At 42.5% G+C, this 22,728-nt stretch overlaps 1 protein-coding gene across 4 annotated transcripts in view; it reads left to right on the top strand.

Annotated features, from left to right (window-relative positions):
- LOC308123361 (sodium/potassium/calcium exchanger 2-like) overlaps nt 1-22,728 on the top strand; it is a 42,398-nt gene that overhangs the window by 3,918 nt on the left and 15,752 nt on the right. For 2 of the 4 annotated variants that reach the window (XM_080485805.1, XM_080485804.1), the window contains exons 3-4: nt 12,972-13,010; nt 14,224-14,332. In XM_080485805.1, the coding sequence (XP_080341931.1) occupies nt 12,972-13,010; nt 14,224-14,332 (148 nt within the window). The remainder of the gene's footprint in view (nt 1-12,971; nt 13,011-14,223; nt 14,333-22,728) is intronic. The other 2 variants (XM_080485806.1, XM_080485807.1) reach the window with 1 other exon arrangement.

Raw genomic sequence — 22,728 nt, 5'->3', positions numbered from 1 at the left:
TCTAAACACAAAACAAAAACAAGCCTCTTGCTCTTTTCTGTCTCGAGCTTCAGGGTTAATTGAACTAAAAAGCCCCATTATTATTAGATTATAATCATCCAAACAGCCGTTTTTAATCAAGCTTTGACACTTTGGGGACGTGTGTATTTCAAGACACGTTATTTTTAGAATTAATTGATATTAGCAGGTTTGCGTGTGTGTGTGTGTGTGTGTGTGTGTGTGGAAACTCACAAAATCAACATCGAGTAAAACCGAAGCGAGATGAGTGAGATGACACGTAAAGCTGTACTATATGTCAGTGGAGTTTTCCACGCTGACAAAAAAAAACCCGTCACTTTTATGAAATGCAGCCAGCTCTTCTTCTCGTGAGTCATTGTGTTGTTGTGGTGGAGCTGCAGTCCTTCTCACAGTTGAGCTCAGGTGTGAATTCCAGCCTGATAGGGGCAGTCGGGTGCCCTTATCCGTGGCATCCTCGAGGTAACCAACTGATCTGAATGGGCTTCCCGCAGATTATTTCACACATTCCGATATTGGGATGTCCCCGTTGTGTATCGCATCGCTGACGTGGACAGAGATAAGCAGTCGGCTGCGAAAGACGATGTGGTGCTGTGGGTGTCTGTAGGTTGCCTGGTTGGTAATTGGCGGTTGGCCATTAACAATGTATGCATGCTATAAATACCATTAAGAATTAAATGACACTTGCGTGAAGGACCACACTGAGAAGTCCTCATATCTTTAGACAGCCACTATTTTGTCTCATGACACTCCTCCATGCACTGCTTTCTTTCTTTTTCGGTCATAAATAAAAGGTTGTTTTTATTTCTTTTTTTTTTGCTCCTGGCAATGCAGAAGTAGATAAATAGCTTTGGTTCTCTCATTTTCTGGAGGAAAAAAAAAAAAATGCTTTAGCTCCCAGGCAGTGAGGTAAATGGTGAGTGTTGGGTTTGTGTTTCTATCACTGGATAGATCAGAGGTGTCACAGTTTTTTTTGTTTTGTTTTGTTTTTTTTACCTCGGGCCGGATGTAACGGTATCAATACAGCATTCTAGAACTGTCAGATTACAGTACGTTTCGAGGCGATGTTTCATCATCTTTTTAACAACATCATCTGAAGTATGCCTCGATAATGCGATGCGCACACGCACACTGACTTGGGCCCAAACTGTAAACAGGATAACAGGACTTGACATTGTTTGGCGAGTGGAAGCATATGGATTGTTTCACACTTTCCCCATTAAGCTATTAAGATCATCCTGGCTGCAGGAATGCAGTTTAGTGCAGTCTACAGTCAATAAATGAATCAGTTGGAGGTGAAAAATGAACTCTGCTCACGCCTCTAAAAAAAAAAAAAAAAAAAATGGCATCACACCTTCTCGAGAATGTGTTTTTCCTTCATGTTACAACCAACAAAAGACAATTTGAAATAATATTGTCATTTAAAGGAGACATTTTATGCAAATTGTCACTGTTTTCATGATCCACAGCTAAAACAAAAAGAGAAAACAACGCAACAAAGTCTTGTTTTTTTTAACCCTAATCTTTTCTCATGCAGAAATCTTCTCCCTTATCAGCAGTAAAATGCACTTAAAATTTACCGTTTGCTAACTTGTCCGTATATAAGAATATGTAAGAATTTTGGACAATAAAATCAAAGCCACAATCTAAAAAGCTCCTGCATAGTGAATAGATTGTTCAAGTTTATTCCCATGTCCTTGTAATGTTCATCAAAAGTCGCCTTTATTACCAGAATACGTATTAAACATTTGTGTTCCTGTACAACATTGCAGATTGGTACTTACTGAAGTCGATGTTGAAGAAGCCATTTGGCTGAAATGTTTGTATACTTAATAAGTGCTCAGCTGGTTGTTAATCTTATGACATGGGCACTTGTGCAGCTAATTGGGTTGCAACGTTCTGCCGTTGAGGACTCAACCGACCAGCTGCATTTTTTTTTTTTTTTTTTTTTTCCTGTTACTAAATTTTCCTGTTTCATGTTTGAGATAAGAAAGACTATTTTAGAAGGTGTGCAAGAGGACAAGGTTGAGGGCAGCCTGATATCTCCGGGCAGGTCAGTCCAGAGGACAGAGCGGCCGGCATATGGTGCAAATCTTGTATGTACTAATGATTTTTTTTTTAAACTGCAGTCTGTGATGCATTTCCTGTATGCATGTGTCGTCTGCAGCTGTTATTTTGACACATCTGCCACACATATTTGTCCCGGCGATGAAGGGTCATAAGTCAATGACGGCGCCACTTTACCGTATCGCTGCTCTTAATTGTTGCACAGCCTGTTGGACTTAAGCTTCTCCATCTGGTTGTGTGGTTGGTGACTTAATACAAGTCAACTTCGTGCCCATGATCAAAACCTCCCAGTCACGCCGTGTAAGCTGCAGGGCCAAAGGAGGCCACCCAGTGTGTGTGTGACACTTCTGATTTAGTTTTTTGATGCTTCAGAATGGAGAGACTCGGTTCAAGGTCAACAAAGACGATCAGGAAGTGATGTCACGACCTTCGACTCACGATGCAGAGCAGAAAAGTGGTTTTTCTCTCCTTCAGCCACTTCTCACTGCAAAAGCAACAGACGACCATGTACTAGAGTTGGCTTTGCATGCTGATAGTCTCCCAATGAGCCAATCATTTGTCCAATCGTTTTTTTTTTCTTTTTCTTTTTTCGCTTTTGCTTTCAGCCCAGTAGGCTCCAGCCAATCAATGCTGGCATCGCAGTGAAGTGCGAAACAAATCTTTTCTTTTTTTTTTTTTTGTTCCCCACTCCTTTCTGGAACAGTTTTGTTCACGCAGCTATTGCAATGTGACAGTTCAGGCCTTACGCGGTTTAAAGTGAGCTCTGGTGTGTTGTGTGGGATGCTGCATTGGAACAGCATTGCGCCATCTGCACATGGCTCAGAATGGTGCAAAAAATGAGTTGCAGACCCCACCGCTCTACATTGTCCTCAGGACTTTACCCCAGCAGGCTTATCGTGTTATTTAGTGACCTGTCTGGTTGTTTGCTTATGATCACAGCTCATGATAATGTTTTTATAAAAGACAGTAGAAAGACAAGCCCTCCTCTTATTATGATATCACAAAAAGTATGTTTGAAGCAATCGTGCTTTATCTACTAATGTGACGACACGCCAGAACCAAAGTTAATTTCATTGAACGGGCTAATTCGTACGTTAATTCTTGTGTGTGCGATGACGGGAAGAACTGGAAAAAAATTGAGCAAATCAAAAAGACACAATGAAAAGTGTAAAGGAAATGGTTGTGTACATTGGAGTAGAGGTAAAACTTTGCATCCAACCATGCCATCAGATGGCTGCTCTCGTCGGCATTGGATAAGCCGATGTGTATTGAGGCAGATGTTGGTTCTGTTGAGATGGAAGGTGCGACCTCTGATGCATTACTAAGCTATAAATAGCGTCACGGAGGCGAGATCTTCCATCAGGACGTGCTTCAAAGATCGGTTACAAAGCGGGTTCTGTGCGGGGAGCAGACTGTTTGTGTTTCCTCCCCTGTGGATTCGGACGTTCGGATATCAGTGCCACACATTTTGGTGAAGTCGCGCGCCTATGTATCAACACATAAAAGGCAGTTGTTGCATGCTGCTCATTGTGCCGCTTTCTTTATTTCAGCCCCTTCCAATCCGGGTGAACTCCCACCTCTCACACTGTCATACCGCACCGCACTGCATGATCCCGACCGCTGCTTGTTTATTTTAGTCGCGCGTGACGTATTCACGGGATTATCTGCCATTATGTCAGCAGACAGGCTAATTTTCAGTAAAACCCAGATGGACACTTGCTGAACTTGTACTAAATTGAGCTACATCTGTTTTATATTGCCTCTTTTAGTATTGAAAGGATAATGAAGGCAGTTGCCGGGCTAATTTATAGGAAATCCTATTGTAGTGTTCATTTTTAATCACAGTTAAAGTGCTCCTTGTATGAAAGCCAGGCACAATAACACTGCGTCTCATTGTAAACATGCTCAGGATGGGCTAAACTGATTAAACTACAACTGGGTCTCAATACCTTCTTTACAGCGTACGTTCTTGTCCTTAGATCGGGTGGCGCGATTGTAGAGAGTGTGAAGAGTATTCATGTGTGCATCGTTTTAGAGGAGAGTTGTAGAAGTGACCTTGGTTCGAGCTGAATGATAAAAAGAAGTATTTTTGTTGCGCGTTTCCTGCATGCTGAAGGTTATAGTGGGTAAAATAGGAGCAGCAAAGCAGAAGAATTTGTACTGAATAGTATGACATTTTTCGGTATGTTGTGCATCCTAGTATACCTCGCATTTAGTGTCCTTTTGTAGTTTAATGCACATATAGAATATATGCATATGTACAGTATATATGTAATGTATATATAGAGAGAGAGAGACAAATGGAGAAAGAGAAGCAGCATTGTTTTTTTCGTCCTGTGTGACAACAGGGTCCAATAATTTAAAAATAGAAAGCCTATGACTTTGATCTCGCCATGACGATGAGGAGTCCAAGTTTTATCATCCGTTCCAGCTGTGGCTCCTTGTCTACGCAAGAAGAGAAGGGTGAGCGCTGCTGTCGAGCAAGTAATTAGTTTTTCTGTTTTGGCAGCTCTACCTTGTTGTCGGGCCGTTCGACGAGTCAATAGAGTAAAGTTATTGTTCAGAAGGAGGTAATAGACGGCTCCAAACATGCAGTGTCATGCCACAGAGCGCTTTCACTGTTTCTCCTCCTTTTGTCTGCGAGCAGACCGTAGGCTTTCTTGTCAGGTCTTTTGTCACATGCTTTCGTCCCGAACTCAATTGAATTGCGCTTTTGGTGAAATGATTACGTGAGCCGAAGTTGTCGTTAGGAAACGCAGGTGCTGATGACTGCTTATGAAATCATCCTGAATCAGTAATTGTACTCCTTGTCGTGCCCCCTTCATGTGAGACGGAGCCCCTTCACGGCCTCCTCAGCGTTGTTAATGTTTGAAGGTCACCATGTCACCTTTCATGTTGTAAGTATAATTATCAAAAGAATAATCTAATATGCTTTGAAACACTCTCAGACATATTTTATTTAGTTTAAAAACACTTCATTTAGTCAGATTAGTCATTTTTTCAAATTAACAGAAGGTACCAAAATTGCACCAATAAAGTGAGAAAAGTACTCAGGAACAGATAAATGTGTACGAATAATTCAGATTTTTTATTAAAAAAAAAACACCACTTGCATTCCCTCTGTACTACAGTTTGGTAGGTTTCATCGGACTGTGTTTGTTCCCTGATAGCATAAACAATTTGCTGATTAATCCAGGAGCTCATCTTGCTATTTTGATAACGGGGAGCATGTGGGGAGTTTGACCGAGGCGGTGGAATTCCATAATAGTTCGAGAGTCGGTGGGAAATGAGACGGCTGATAAGACGGTGTTTGCTGCAGCGGGGCCGTTATTGCAAGTCACTCCGTCGGCCTCATTCCTCCCGGCTTATCTCTCCCGACTTCACTCACCCCGTGAAGTTTGCAACTTCTTAAATTCCGGGCTTGAAATCTCGGCGAGTAAATGTGGCGCTGCGGCTCGTCTGGGACGACGCGCCGCAGGATAATTTTCTTCTCAGTCTTTACTCCCGGTGCAGCACCATGGACAGCACCATCTCTGCCTCGCTGCTTATCGGCCTCCTTAAATATCAGATCAATGCCGCCGCCCGCTCCTTCTTCTTTCTGCCTCGCCGGCATTCAGCCTTGTTCTTGCATTCCTGTGAAATGACGGGATGGCTTCTTATAATATCTTGTCCTTTAGGACAGGACAGCAATGATGCAGCAATAAGCTAAACGTGATCGACTGTAAGCAGACGACTCTCACCCACTCGTCAGTCTTCATGTTTTTTTTTTTGTTTTTTTTTGTCAACTGTGAGTGCTTAAAATGAAAATGCAGGGTCATTTCCTGATCTGTCTGATAGGCTGCACAGACAGAGGTTTACTTAATCCAGCACGGGGGAACTGGCAGAGACGTCCACTGCCAGATCGTTCAAAGCCGCTTTATTTTATGGCCCATCCAAGGGGAGTGTTTTCTCCACAGGCCCAGTTTATGGAGCTGTTGGTCTTTAATGTTTAATGAGTTTGTATTATGATGTGACCTAGGCAGAATGAAGAGCACTGGCTCTTTTTTTATTTTTTGGTTGCTGACCTCACTGGAGGCCTTTTCTATTTAATTTGTGTTAGGACCTTTGGGTAATTTTAGCATTCATACCATCACACAATATGAGCTGATTATTTTACTTTTTTTTTTTTTTCTTTGTTGTTGAGGTTTTATTTTTTAGTAATGAACATGATTTTATTTCACTCATGTAAGCCTGCAGTTGAAGGTCTTAAAGGTCAACACAAATATACATTGAGATTTAGCGGTGGAGCGGATGCAGGTGAAGCAGTTCTAGAAAAATGTGAAATAAGAGCGTGTATTCTGAGGGGGGAGCCTGAAGGTGAACTGTTGAGGCTTGCAAGAAACTAAAAGCCTTATTGATCAAGGGCTATTTTTGAAAGCGGGGTCGAATTAGATAATGTAACTGCACTGTAAAAGCATCATGTGAAGGACAGCGAGATCTCTATCTTGCGGCGTATGAAATGACACGCACAGCCCGCTGAGATGGAAACTGTGCATATGGTTGGAGGTGGCCGAGGACGGACGACCCTTACATACTTAACTCCTTCCCCGGGGGGATTTTTGACCCTCAACATCAGCCCGGCTAAGCTCCAACAGCTGAGCATTACATCAGCCCTTCGAGTCGCAGTTCATGTAATACTCGTAATTTGCGAGATCCAGTGCGATGATGTCTGCAACGCGCAAAGTGCTGGTGTGTGGATTTCCCAGCTGCAGATAGACCTGACATCACACAGATAACCACTCAGAATTTTAGACCACATTTAAGAGAGTAAACTCCTAAAATGGAAGTGATTGCAATCAGACAGTCTCTAATGAGCTAATTAGGAAATGCTCTGGGGCTCAGCAAATCTGCTGAAAGCCTTTTTTTTTTTTTTTTCTTCACTGCTCTCTTGGATAAGCGGTTGACACTCGTGATGTCCATCATTGACAGACAAACGATGCATGAGACTGCCCCCTCAACCCAGCGCCCATCCCCACCCAAGCCCACCAAGGTGACCCAATGGAGCTCCATCAGCATATTACCCCGTCTATACTAAACATCAATTGGCCCAGCACACTGGATAGATAGAAAATCTTCCACCTTCACCTCTGTGCTCTTCTGTGTGTGCACTTAATTTCAGATAAACAGGCTGCGGATGGTGCAGCAAAGACAGCGAGAAGGTTAATGTGGACGTGGAGCTTAGAAAACAATCTTAACCGTATGCCAAGTGAAGTGAGTGTACTTTATATTTCAGGTCAAAATCTCCCTGGGAGAAAAATCTGACGTTTCCAAACAAGACATGCTTGCATAGCTGATTGCTCAATAAAAACGAAACAAAACTGGCTCTTCTGTTGTGCCGTAGGCCTCCATCGTTGTCCAAAAACTAATAAAAATAAAAACATTAATGCCTCACACTGTTGCACTGATCAATATGTTCCTTCATTACCGGGAACATGGACACTATATTTTTAATCCCTCCAAGCCTGTAACGCTCTTGTAAATCTCACTCGGGCACCAAATGTGTATTAGTCCGCAGCTAAAAATAGTTCCCCAAGAAATCAGCTTGGCTTCTGTTTGCATTAATATCGCTCACTCATTTCCTGGAGTCCAGTCTCTCAATCTTATATCGGGATGTATCTTGTTCAGTCCATCATAGCTTTGCACTTACAGATGATAAGGTAAAAGAAATAATGATACTTCGGTGTTTATATCGTAGGCGTTTGTTTTGAGAGACCTATCTTTACACACGAGTTACATTCAGTTTTAATTCACTTACTCCCGTTTATGAATTGTATTTATTAGATGCAGATGATCATATGTTAAATTTGATCATGAAAATTGCACTGCTCACATAGACTCAACTTATTTGGATCCGTTTGGGTAGCAGAGAAGGAGCGATGACTAAACCATTCACCTTAACCTCCAGCCATGCTGGTGAAGAGTTCACCGACGTATTTTAAGAACCAGGGCTCCATGTGTGAAATCCATTCGCAAATACATCGCGATGGTTCAGGACGTCACTTTATGTGCTGCTGGCAGCGTCTTTCAGCATCTGTGTTTACGACCTCGCCTGCCTCATCACGACGTACACTTCAGCAAATTATAGCTCTGCCATTAATTCTCCCCTTGCCAAGGCGCTGTTTAGTTTAGCTTAAGATAACATTGCTTTTAATTTAACTCCCGCGTATCTTTATTTGATAGGAGATTTCAGATGTGTAAAACTTGGCTCCATCGTATCAAGCCGTGTTTTTTTAGTACTTTAAGAAACACATTCACAGAACTATATTGTAGTCCAGCGAAACACCAAGAAAATTAAGAAATAGATTCAATAAATCATCACTACTGATGACTATATCACATTTATACATAGTGAAGTGAGAATAAAGGACATAGGTGAGCTTTTGTCAACACCTAATAACAATTTGTTTACATAATACAAACATTGTTGGACTAATAGCAGAAAAATGTATTATTCTTTTGCTTTTTTTTTGGTGATTATCAGTTTCTGGAAAACTCCAGGGCTGCCCAGTAGCCAAAGGGGCAACTAGATTTGGACCCGTGTCAAATGTTGAGCTTGGTTTGATTGCCCTGGTCTGCAGCCACGTCTCGTGACAATACAAGTCTTTCCGTATGAGGAACTGACAGCACATTAAGCACAGTGCAGGCCGATCGAAGCTAAAACAAGAGGAACTCCGGTAAACTGGAGAAGGGCAACTTAAAAAAATAAATAAATAAAAATATCTGGGGCAGAGCGTTCTGCAGCAGGAGCACAGTGGACATGCTGCAGAGTAGAAACGCAGAGCACTTATCCAAATCTTCCTCTTCGTTTGCTTCAAACTCCGAAACAAAGCTCCTGGCTCAGCCTTTTATTGTTTGCTTCATGCGTGGATCAAAACCAGCTGTGATCTGATCGGAACGACCAGCCACAGATTTGACCGCGCCGACTCGCAGGAGGTCAATTTTCTGCCGGTTGTGTTTTACGCAGCTAAAAAAAAAGAAAGAAAAAAAAATCACATCGCACAATCACCATTTAATCTGGTGAACAAACCATTTCTGGAGTGTTATTACAGATCTGGAACACAACATAAAATCTACATTCTACAATCCACTGGAATACTTGGAAAAATGAAGAGAAAAGTACTTGTGTCTGATCAAGCTTTGGGTGATTACATTCATTTGCAAAAATGACTCAGCAGTTTTTTTTTTTGTTTTTTTTTCTTGCCCTGTTTGTCTCCCGGAAAGCTCACATCTGATTGGTTCACGGGAGAGTGCGGGGGTGGGGGAGAATTTTGGCTTAGTCCTGGTGAGCGGTGTCTTGTGGGAAATCAGTGTCGTGGCAGCTCCTGTAATTAGTTCTGCTTGTTAGAAAAATGAAGGGGTTACTAATTAGCAAGTGGATGGCTTCTTGACTTGTTGTGCATCTTTTCTCTTCTTTCCTTGAAGATCATCATTATCGTCTCAAGGCAAAACGGGGGTGGGAGCGAGAGAGACGGAGAGAGAGGGAGGGAAGGGAGGGAGATGCTGCTCAGTCGTGCTGCCTGACAGTTTAGCTGTAACATGATGAATGTGGACGGACAAATCTCGAAGGGTGTTCTGTCATGCTCTGACAGACAGGCTGTCTACTGTAAGCACGTGCACGAACACGCCTGGAGCCGTGCAAGATTTCACTTTTCAAGTTTGCCTAACAGCCCAAGCCTTTTTTCTTCCCGCAAATCTTTACATACAAGCTGGCATATAATGTATTTATAGCACGACCGCACGCAGCTGGTACTGTAGGCTGAGATTTACCAGGCTTTTATCAAGCTTTTTGAAAGACTTTATATCAGTTTCTACATTTATTTTTTATTCTGGAGCGTGTCGGAAAACAACACTCGCATTTACAGTTTTGCATTCGGCGTTCTCGTATCATTGTTCCCAACAACATAACGTTTTTCAGCGCTCCCACTTAATTCCAAATCGGAAGGCTTTTGACCCCAGGACTGCACACACCAGCCCCGTTCCACGCTTTAGGAAGCGTTGCTCAAGCATTTCATTGAAGGCGTTGCCTCAGATTTCAAAACTTCAAGCGTGTTTGTACGATGAAGTCAGGGAAATTTGTGAGATATGCTCTTTGAATTGATTTGTGGGGCGTATTTGTTGACGTTTTGGGAATTTGGCTTCTTGGGTATAGCTGCAATGTGCATGGTACTTCGTGAGAGTCTGACCACATTCATGCAGTTTTACAGTAGTATTATGGAATGATCACGCGCACATACGCACGCATACATTCCTATATATGGGGGATTTTAGGGTGACTATTTAACCTTACACTGGGGAGGAAACCAGTTTTCCCAAGGAGAACCCACACATGCAAATGGAGAACTAGCCACTACACACCATAGCCATTACAGATACAGATACCGTCTGTAATAACGAGCCTCTGCCTTCATTCACTTCACATTTCGATTTGAGAATTATGTTCCTAAGAGAGTAGATGGAAATTCTGAAAAAGGCTTATGAAATGTAATGCTGATATCTGGTATCATTCTTTTTAATATCGCTAGAATAAGTGGAATATTTTAAGAATCAGCTGTAGCTATGATGGATTTAATCAAATCCAGAAAGAAAACGTGAGTAATAAAAAAAAAAAGAAAAGCTTATTTTATCCTGTGTAGTTCAGTTTAGATGTGGGAGAATATTCAAATGGGTTTTTCTTCCCCAGAAATAGACCGTTTTTGTGCTCTAAGACTGCTTATGAGAGGACCTGTAATCTGCCTCTGAGGTTCAAAAGTCGCTTCTTCAAGCTTCGATTTCACAGCGTTTCACCAGTGGGCTTGTATTCCTCCCAAAGTCCCCACGTTTAAGCTGTGGGCAATTTCTGCTCTGAAAGCGGAAGTATTTTTTTCATGATGTCACACTCTTTATCGATAATTCTCTGTAACGCGGCGTAACATGCACATGGCTGCAGAGGGACATTTATCTCCCTCAGCTGATCCGCTTCCAAGAATGATCCTGATGTGACATTACGTAAGAACTGGAAGGCAGAACTGCCGGTATTAGAGAACACAAAAACTCCAGAGAACATACTAATCTCCCTATGTGATTATTAGTCATAATATTTAACGCTGGCTTAATGAGGGACCCATGGCATAATCTCAGGCTGGCACATTCACCTGCTCTCTCCTACCCCCCCGACTCTCCTTTAAAGAGGATGCAGGGAAGAAAAATAGAATAATTATACTGGAGTGTGTAGAAAATTACCCAGAAGATATCAAATGGGCCGGAGGGGGGGGGGGTTACTTGAATAGCACAGGATTAACTCAACTTCTGCTTTTTTTTCCAGGGGTGGGGGGCAAATCTATAATTTCAAACCCACTTAGTCTTATAATTATTCTGTAGCTCCACAGAGGCAAAGCTAATACATGGTAAAGTACGAGCTGTAGAAATGGAAACGGTGGAATACTCTTGCACTCACAATGCGGTTTCCTTAAATTTAAGCCATTTTACCAGGTAAAATTTTTTAAATACCAAATTGTGGTGTTCTCGACAAAAGAAGCCACGGACAGTTTAATCTTGCTTCTTTTTTTTAAGCAGTCTGAAACTCAAAATAAGCTCTCACCTCATGAATCAGAGTTAACACTCCACCCCTCCTTCCTGCACAGTTATTAAAGGATTTGATATTCAATACAATGCAGCATCATTTAGTATGCAAATGAATCACTGGGTTGACAAGCCTGAAGGTCCCAGCTCTTAAAATTTATATATTTGCCCTTCATTTTTGAAAGCTCACGAGATCAAACCGGATCATTTTCGAGTTTCATTTGGCACCGGGCACCTTATCGACGCACACCAGTGCCTCCACACTCTCCACGTTTCTGTCTGAAAAGCATGTAGGCAGTTAAACAAAGGCCTTGATATTGTAAGATCTCAACAAAAGCTTTGTTTTTGTTCCCTTGAAGTTAGGAACAGAGGCCTTAAGCGGCTGTTATTTCACACTCGGTTTTAGGAGATGAAATGAGCGCAGTTCAGTCAGGCAGTTGGTGAAAAGCTTTTGTTTCAAAAATAACCCAAGTAACAGTAACGCACGTGCCAAAGACGGCCTGCTGAGAGTGATCGAGTGATTGTTCAAGAGGCTGGAGTCTCTTTGGTGTGATCTGGCGGATTCGTTCCAGCAAAGTTATCACTTTGGAGCAGACTAAACGCACTTATTTAGCTTTCGCCATAAAAGTTAGATTAAATCCTCATTATTGGGCTTGTTTTTGGCAGGAGTGCTGAAGCTAAAGCTACCCAGCAGCTGCTTAACTCTCTGATTAGTGTTAAAAGAGTGAATAGGCCAAATACAGAGACAGATTATCACCGCATAAGCTTAGTACCGGGAGAACATGCAAACTCAGAAAGGCTGAAAGACATTGCTTATTGTTAGAAGTATGAGTTTAGAGTCGAGGCCCACTTCCTACAGTAAATGTGATTGACGATCGAATTCAAGATTAGGGTTTTGATTTTCGTTGTTTAAAACCAAGGTTTGCCGGAAATCCTGACGCGAGTTGACACCCTTGACTTAAATGACTTGAATTTTAATGACTCTTGTATTCAAGAGTTTTTGAGGGAATTCAAGTCGACTCAATCTAATCCCACTCAGCTTGCATGCGACACAGCAGGCGGGCACAGGGGAGGACTTGGCCCCGCAAGTCTTGTCCACTCAGATCACAGTCAGTCACCACCGTCACTGTTACTGTTGCCTGTAATGTCTTTCTCTATCGTCTCCTCGTCTCGTCCGTGTGGTCGTGTGCGGCATGCTTCACATCTATGTCCTGTTTTCTCTTTCTTTTTCTCTCTCTCTCTCTCTCTCTCTCCCCCTTTTACTTCTCCTTCTCTTTGTGTTGGATGAGAAGGCGAGTCCTGGGACGCCCGAGGATGAAAGCAAGTTGTCGGTAGGTCCTGTCTGATTGACACTTTCCCTGCGTGCTTCTGTGTGTTTGTCTCTGTTTCTCTGTAGCTGTCAAGGCGGAAATCACAGGGGGAAGACGGGTAGCCCTGGACCCCCTTCCTTGGAACACAGATAATTGTTCCCTCAAATATATAATTGGTGCACACAGCTCATCAAAAAAGTAGTTTTTTGACAAGGAATTTCTGCCCTTGGTCGCCGTATTATTGTTAACTTGTGATTCTCCCACCACACTGTGAACATAACTTATCCTTAACCCTGTGTGCAGAGCCGCTCCATCTGTTTTCTAAAGTCCCTCCTTTGCAACGCTCCTATTTTGTAAACGGCATGCAGAAGGCAGCCAAGAGAGCAGCATGTGGTTTGAAACGACTCTTTCCCTGCCTGTACAGTTTAAAAAAAAAAAAAATGTAAAAAAAAAGTACGGCGAATGTACAGCGAGAAGATAAAACAACAGCGAAAGCAGGCTCTTTGGGGTCACGCCAGGAAGCCGCATGTCTGAGACTCCCCACCAGTCTACATGTCTCCCTTGCCTTCCGCTCACACCCACATGGGCCTGTGAATTAACGGCAGACCCCTCCTGTGCCTACGCGTCACCTACGAACAGCCAAAGGCGGACACGCGCCCAGCAGCTGCCCCGTGCAACGGTGCCCGATTTCCCACAGTTCTCAGGTTCTGCTCCAAGTGCCTGAATGACCTTGGTGAGGGTTGTTTGGGAAGCGGGGACTGAAATGCCATTTAAACGGTGAATGCCTGTCTCAATCTGCAGGGCTTATGTTTTTGAGAATCTGTGGTTATTTATTTATTTATTTTTTACTGGGTTTCAAGTTCTGCTTAGGGGTTTTATGTAAAAGAGGATTATGGAATCGTATTCCAACCAGGAGCATAATTTAAGATTGTGGAGCATCATGTATTCAGGAACAAATGCTGCAGCCACGTGAATCCTTCTGTTTGTGCTCTGAGTAATGGAAAATCACTGCAATTTAAACAAACCTCATAATATTGAAATAAAACACATGCCACGGTTTCCAGCATTCATAGAAATTAGGATTAAAGCAGAAATGCTCACATTAGATAGAGTGCTTATGTATGCTTAATCGTCATAGGCTGGACTTTGACTCTAGGGGTACGTTTGTTATACTCCAGCAGTTCCAACTACAACGGGGAAACAGCTCGCTGACATCTTCACTCTGCTCCCACAGGCCAGGCCTCGTCTTCAGAGGGGGGGCAGCTCCGCCTCCCTGCACAACAGCTTGATGAGGAACAGCATTTTCCAGCTGATGATTCACACACTCGACCCTTTAAGTGAAGGTAAGACAGTCCCACAGATCACGCAGGGAAGGGGGGAAAAAAAAAACCAAAGTCTCCAGTAGCAGAGGTATTATTTTTTATGTCTTCAACTAGAGTGCTCCCTTGACATAACTTTTTTTCCAGACGTGTCAGACATGGACAAAACGAAAAATGTAAGCGTGAAAACTAATTGTGTATTCTGCAAGAACAGAGAAATTTGTTCTCGCAACTTGTTCTTGAACGCATCGTATGGGAATTAATTCGATTAATGCAGAAAACTCCAAACGTGCCACATAACATTTCTGATAAAGTAGGAAATGTCCTGGCCAGATTTAATTTTGTTCTCGTTCTCGCAACCTTGAGACGACTGACAAATTTCTCTGTTCTTGAGGAAGATGTTTCTACTTCGAGTGTCCTCATGGTTTTGTTTTGTTTTTTTAATACGAGCCTCAATCCAAATTAAAATATTGGCATTGTCGTCCTTTGGAAAGCACTCAGTATGCTGCTATGAATCCCCAAAATGTCACCATTCACATGTTGTGACGTCTGTGGAATTCCCATGTTGTAGTAAAGTCACAAAGATTGGTAACACGTGTTTTAAACAAGTTATTCTGATATTGATGGAAACTCGATATTATCAAATGTATGGGATCTATAGGAAAGCTAACAAATCTACAAATATAATTTCAAGAAATGAGGAATAAAAGACATTTGTTGGCCAAAATTTTTAACATCCTGAGCAGAAAAAGTCAAAACAAAAACAACCAAAAATTCCAGTTTTATCCACTGCTAATGTGTCGCAGGTTCTGGCGTTGTCGCAACGTCACTATTTTGTGTGCAGAAGGAATTGATCCCTTTTTTCAAAATGTCCACATGAGATAAGGGGCTCAGTGCTGTGTCAGAGCACAGCTGAGGTGGAAGATCATTTGGCTTTAATCCACGATGAAGGCCTATTAGCTTAGCTACAGGAAACGTTAAAAAGGTAATGTCAGCGCAAAGGGATGAGCATATTAATGTGCCTGGGGGGGGAGGTGCACCGTTACCGCGTCTTCAACCCCCCCCCCCCCCCCCCCCCCCCCCCCCACACCCCCCCCACGAAGAAGCCATGTGGGCAGAGAGCAAACTGGCAGCAGGGGTTTCAGGGAGGTTTGAAGAATTTTTCATCGGAGCGTCTTTATTTAGCTTTGATCTCCAAATGTGATGAGGAGGGACTTGATGAATCCTCATCCTGAGAAATGAATATTAATGTAGAACACTGATTCCAGCTGAGACCATGACGACATTTTTCTCTGGGTTTTTCTTCGGGTTTTTTTTTTTTTTTTTTTTGCAGTTATCGTCAAAATGGATATTCAGCGTGTCTCGTTTCTAAAGAAAAAATGTATTACTACATGATAAAAAAACAAACTCATAGGACAAGGTCCAAAATCTATTTATGAACATAAAACAATGCGCTGACAAAATATTTCCCCTCCGGCTGGACGTGATCGCATTAGCAAATGTCTGCTCTGTAGTGAGTGAGGCATTTCAGTTTGCTCTGAAATGACTTTGCTTTCCTTGAAAGCCAATCCTAGAATTAGTCGGCTCAGGAAAGATTAATAAGCCGCCCCAAGACGAGCCTCAAAGTACCCATTAACATGCATCAAATTGCTGTTGCGCGCCGAATCCAAGGCGTCCCGTCTCTGACTGTATTCATCTTTCCATCTCAGTGATTAAAATGTAAATCATAGCCTGCTCGGGGACCGCTCACATTTGTACAAGCGAAGGTTATACATACTCCACCCTGCTGCTCGTTGTGGATTCCTCCTTTTGTCTTCCTCAAAGACAACCACTGTGATAGGTGTGTGTGTGTGTGTGTGTGTGTGTGTGTGTGTGTGTGTGTGTGTGTGTGTGTGTGTGTGTGTGTGTGTGTGTGTGTGTGTGTGTGTGTGTGTGTGTGTGTGTGTGTGTGTGTGTGTGTGTGTGTGTGTGTGTGTGTGTGTGTGTGTGTGTGTGGATGCGTCTATGTCGGCTCGTTAGTTTTCTCTTTTCTTCATTTTGAGTCTCTATTACGTATCTTGATGTTCACAAAAAAGTTGCCTGTTTTATTCGGAATGAAAAATGTTTTGTTCTGCGACAAAACTCAAGAACATTGCACCAGATTTGACTGATGAATCTCGTGGCAAAAAATGAGGAGCTTGGAGGAAAAAAATGCACTGAAGCAACAACTCCAGTGCGACATGACGTGAGGTTTGAATTAATTACTAGGAAAGAACAAAAGCAACACTCTGGGCTTCGCTTTGCATAGAATCTTCTGAAATCTCCTCGTGGGCACCCCGAAAACTTTCCTCATTCTCTCGCCGTGATAAAATTCTAAAGTGCGTTTTGAAATGTACTCAACAGAAACGTCGTCTGTTCTAGTGTTAAATCGTTCCATTGGCCGCCCCCCCCCGGCTCGGAGATGAACGGCCGCGTTCTATCATGCACATTTACTGACATCATTAATGCAAAGGAGCATTTTGTTTGTTGGAGAGGCCAGAACAGGTGCATCCATCAGAGGGGGAGGCTGTGCCGCTTGTCCTTGCGTGCTCTTAAGCATTAAGTGTAGCTCGGCCGGGCCGCGGGGAGCTGGCTCGGCTCCATCCATACATTTTTCATAGGCAGATCTCAAAATAAGTTGTCGGCGCTGAGGGGAAGTCTGAGGTTGTTTTGCCAGTGCTGGGAACTGGTTAGCTTTTACTCGTTATGCTTTTAGAGCGGTGTGAGACTAGTTACGAGAGTGTGTGTGTGTGTGTGTGTGTGTGTGTGTGGTATCCTAATGCAATTTCGTATTTCGGTGGTTAACCACAGAGAGCTTCCTCTTTTTTTTTTGTTTGTGTGTGTGTGTGTGTGTGTGTGTGTGTGTGTGTGTGTGTGTGTGTGTGTGTGTGTGTGTGTGTGTGTGTGTGTGTGTGTGTGTGGGTAGATATTGTGATACTTCCCCGCCCAGAGTTGGATGAGAAGTTTGCCATCGTTATGTTTACATGTGGAAGACGAAGCCGTAATGCAGCTGATTTTGTGGGAGGATAAGCCTTTTCTTGAATGTTTTTCACATTATTAATTGATAAACGTGTTCTACCTTTTGAGATTCAAAGGCAACCGAACGGGAAAAACTCGTTTTCTGGTAGTTAGATGGTCGACGTCTATATGTTGTCTACAGTTTTGCACAGCAGCTCTATTACACTTAAAATAAACTCTGTTCTAAATGTGTGTCTCTTTGTTAAATCGTTCACAATTTCACATACCATTATTTTTATTTTATTTTTTTCTATTTTCTCATCTTCTCAAAAATTTGAATAAATAAACATCCAGATGGGAAGTGGCATCCCGAGAATCTCTTCAAGTTTTATTACCCATAAATGATGGACTTTTATTTTTCACACACGTTTTCTCTCTTTGAAAAAAATACCTATTAATGATTGAATGTGTGCTATCAATCGAAATATCACTTGGATTTATCTTGTCTCTCTTTCTGTCTTCCTATTTCTTTTTCTTTTACTGTCCCCTCAGAATTTGCTGACTCTGGTGAGTTACTCCTCTAATATCTGTATCCCTTCCCTCCTCCTACTCCTCCCTCCCAAAACAAAATCTGTCTGTTCTCATTCCAACAGCCTGGAGGCAACTCTCTTGCCCAAAGTGTCCCTCTTTTGTATACATTTTCTGAGCGCCGTCGTGCTGTATGTCAACTCTGTACTGTCCATTCCTGCAGACTGTCTCTCCTGTGAATATATCTCTCATTCTCTTCTGTGGATGCATTCTCCCCGGAAACCCTCTGTGACCATTTCTACGTTGTTTTCCCCATTGTCCCCAATCCTCCCTCTCCTCTTATGAAACCTCTTCCTAGTCTGAGCTTGCAGGTTTTAGTCCTGTCAACGTTTGAAGCAAGGCGCTGGCGTCCTATTCTGCCACGTTGATGGATGTATGTTATATTTCTGAACTGGTATGCAGGGAAAGAGGGGAGAAAAGTCGTCGGCCGCTTTCCCCTGCCTCCTTCAGTGGCCCTTCTTCTGAAGTCAGGGTCAATACCGGCTTGACAGTGCGATCGATGACAATGGAGCTTCCACCATTAGCTGTTCACAATAATCCATTATCGACGAAAGTATTTACATGCTCCCTGTGTTTACTTGGTATGTTAAAATGTGTCTAAGAGTTTAAGGGCAACAGCTTTCTCACTCTCGTTAAAGTGAACATCATTCAGTTTAATAATAGACCTTTAAAGCTGCATGTTTTTCCTGGGAGTGAACATTTGTAGCCGACCGGTACAGTTAGTTCCATGCACAAGCGCCCGCCACTCTTTTTTTCCCATCAGTGTGCAGCTACAAACAATATCACTTAGGAGTGGCATCAAATATTGAACTACAAAGAGAGATTGGGAGAGAGAAAGGCAGAGTGGATCTCACTCTACTGTCTGAGCCCTCGGTGGACGGCTGGAATAAGCTTCCCAAAATTGCACTCAGGATTCAGGCTGCGTGCCTGCATGCCTTTTGGCTCCGGCCCTTCAAGAAGAGTTTTTACCTGAAATCTGGTGGGTGTGTTCATATCCAAGTTGGCGTTGCTACTGGAGAAGACAGAAATAGTAAAACCAGAACACAAGTTGTGAATGTGCATTTTTCAAAAACATTACCTGGGGAAAAAAAACAAAGAAACAAAACATTGTGATCATTTTGTTTATATAAGTTATTAATTAACATTCAGAGCAGCCTCTCTCCTGTAGATAATTATCTAACTCAGATAGACAGCAAAGATCACGCTCGTGGCCAATGTGGCTTTGGACATCTTTGATGTGAGGACCGTTGTTATTGAGCATGCGAGCATCCCCTGTGGGCGAGCAGAGAGCAGGCAAGGTCATCTGGGTAAACCACGTTCAGCCATTATTGCTGATGGACCAACCCACTGGGTGAACCGGTGGGACCGAAGGGGGCGTGACTCACGCTGTCATCTGAAGTTTCGACGATAACGTGAAGAAGATGCATTAGTCTGAATTGTCTGTGCTGTGAGTGACTGTAAGAACCATTCAGTTGCCGGGGTAAATCCAGCCAGTATTTCCAGTTTACACCAGACTGCAGCTCCCCGTGCCGGCAGCGCTGTCTGTACGCTGACCCCGGAGGTCCATTGATCACATGGTTCAATAAAGCACTCACTGTCACTGACCTCGCACCCTCCAGGCAATGGAAATATGCTTTCCATTTATGCAACTTTAATATATTGATATTTTACTTCAGGTTCATTCTTGTCAACTTAACACTGTTGCCCACCACTTTTACAGCAATAGATTACATACCACACTCTGTCCTGATTGCGTCATGTGTTTCCACGGGTTCATACCAGAAGTTGAGCCTCCCTTTCCTAAGCTTTGTTGCGTTTTGCCAATTAATTGTGAATTTTCATACACAAATAAAAGTCACATGAAAGTACCACTAATTGGTTGAATTTGCTAAAATACTGTTATTTTCTATTTAAGTAGAAGTATAGATACTGAAAAAAAAAACAACAATTGAATGCTTTTACAGAACCAGAACAAAAAAAACCCTCTGAAATGTACTTTACTGTAAAACGGAAAGTAAAAAATAAAATTTTAGCCTTATTGACACATGATGTGTAATACTTTATAATTGTATGTACACCAGTCCAATAATCAGCAATGACAGGGATCATAATTTGATTTGATTCAAGTTTTTGATTTAGAAATGAAATAGTTTTCTACATAAATAGGTGTGAGACAAGATAAGGCATCAAGCACGTTCAATACAATTCAGCTTTTTTTTTGTTAGCATTAATACCAGTGTCTAAAACCATGTTTGTGGTGAGAGATGGCACAACTGGTTTATGTAAACACTGTCAGGATCGACATTTATATGTAATGATAAACTGTGAGAAATCAAATCAAGATAAGAAAAATATATATTAAGGAAGAATTTGTGATACCTACAATCCAAGAGCTTATTTTTGAAATTATTTTATGGGTATATGTGTATAAAAACACAAAAAGGTGGAAGCAGGTGGACAAACATGTGCATATAAATATTCCAAATCTGGGAATAATACTATTTTTACTATATCACTATATTTGTATTGCCAATGATGTCCTGATATTCGGTTGTTTTTGCTTTTAAGACCAAGAACGTAAACTCCCCATTAAAAACTAAATTTACAAAAGCAGCATATTTCTCTGTTCATTCAACCATATGCAGTAATTTATAAATGTCTTTTTTAGTCTGTATTTTTAATGTTGTTTAATGATGTGAATTGTGACCCATTCTTACACATATCATCAAAAGCTCCCTTCAAGTGTATTTATTTGGATGCACGGTATGGTCACAATTCCAGCATGTTATGTAATTCTGAGTAGCTCACCACCGCCTGTCAACCAACCTCGGATTACGCACACATACACACGCGGCGTTACACCCCCTCCCACGCCCTCCGAGCCACCCCGCGCCGGGTGAGTGAAAGAATCAATGTTAAAAGCCTTTTTGCTTTTGCACAGGCTGTGAATTTCCCAGACTCGCCAACCGCCAGCACATAGATCTGACTCACAAACACACACACATATGCACACACACACACACACACACACACACACACACTTGCACATGGCTCACCAGAGGTTTAGAGGTCACACCACAAGGACAAGAGGTCCCTCGGTTCACAATAACAAGCCCCGCCGTGTCTCTCCAGTTGCAGGGGGGCCGACGGGCGACTGTGCGGGCAGTGATTGTGTCTTGGCCTAATTGCCCTCGGAGCAGCTTCAGTTCGAGGCTGGCCTTACCGTGGTAGTGCACTTCAAACTAAAATCATCTAATCATATGGGATTAAGGCCCTTGTCTGCGAGTGTCGAGGATGAGCGAGACATGCTGCAATGAGATGTGTTTTCATCTCATTAGGTGGAGTTTTCTGGGCCGCCAAGTCCCACATTTGGCATGAGACTTGCGCCATAATCCTCTCGCATGTGAGCGGAGTGGTCGCCCACTGTTGAGCAGAGTTATATACTATACGGAGCAGAGTATTCTTTTGTCACACTCGCAGAAGAAGGGTCTCGCTCAGACCGCAGTGGGATTTGGACCTGTGAACCTTCGCTGCAGAGATGTGAATCGGCTGAGCTTTTTAATTCTCTTCACCTTTTTAAAGGTCTCCAGCTTGAGAACTGAAAAAGTGAGCTGTTGCTTTAAATAAGTTACATTTTTAATCGTAGCTTTTGGTTTCTAAGGGGTTTTTTTTCTTTTTCTTTTTTAAAGGCATATGTTCAAATATAAATACACACAAGTTAGTTCTGACTGTGCATCCCTTATCTTGCTCCCTTGATATAACTTAAGCCCTCTTTTCAGATGTTTCACAAATGGGCGTCAGTAAAAATGGAAGATGAGCAACACTTTAAAGTCTGAAGATACTCCGCGAGTATAGAGAAAAATAATCTCTCTCTCTCTCTCTTTCTTCTTAATGAGTGGTGTTTTTTCTTTAAACAGGTTGTATAACATGTAATAGAAATGTACAAATAGATGTAAAAATCCACTAAAGAGAAAAGTTTTGGGATCTTCAGCAAAATAACTAATAAAGTCAACTAATAGAGAGCGGTACAGGAGCTGTTGTATGAGAGTCTTTTTTTTTTTAATGGCTTTCAGAGCAGCTTTTTGGTCGTCCATCAGTAAGATTATCCACTTTGATGGTTTGGTCTAATGACTGCTTGAAAGAAAAGGGAGCATTTCACAGCAGCAGATGGGAAGATTTCCAAGAGCGGTTTGGATGTACCAAGTTCTTGTTATTCTGCCGCCGCTTTGTCGGGGCGGTGCATCACTTAGCACATGCGGCAGTGATGAGTGTGTGCTCGTGTGTGTGTGTGTGTGTGTGTGTGTGTGTGTGGGTGTGGGTGAGTGTGTGTGTGTGTGCTCTTTTAACTCCAGCGTGCGGTCGACAGGGACTATTTCTTGGTAATAAAAAAAAAAAAAAAGAAGTAGTCGCTGCTCACGCTCGCTCACCGTTTCTCGGCGCGCTCGGGAGGCAGGTTGCCCTAAGCATCTTAGAGAACTTGTCACTGTTCTTGCGCGGATTTAAGCCGTCTCATTCGCTTCGGTCTCTTTATGTAATCTCAGGCGGACGCCGCGATGTTGGAATCTGGGCTCTGTGGCGGCCATCTGTTGCAGTGTGCAATGTTGTCGGTGAACATATGACTTTGTTTGCTGTTGTTGCCGGTCTGTAGACTCAAATTGGAACCGCTAAGATGTTCATTAACAGATCAGCGCTGTGCAGCACGGGAAACGTAAAGAAACTACGTACATTACTGCTCATCAGTACCGGGAATTTATTGCGATCATAAGCCCGCTGGTGCTGGAAGCCGAACGAGTGGATGAAAGCGGTTAGTTATTTTTGAGCCGAGTGTCGTCCACTGTCCTCTGTTCTGCTGCTTC

The sequence above is a fragment of the Lipophrys pholis genome, assembly GCF_963383615.2.
Source record: "Lipophrys pholis genome assembly, chromosome: 18".
Lineage (NCBI taxonomy): Eukaryota > Metazoa > Chordata > Actinopteri > Blenniiformes > Blenniidae > Lipophrys > Lipophrys pholis.
The sequence above is the reverse complement of the archived record's forward strand: the minus strand, read 5'-3'. Positions and strand labels throughout refer to the sequence as shown.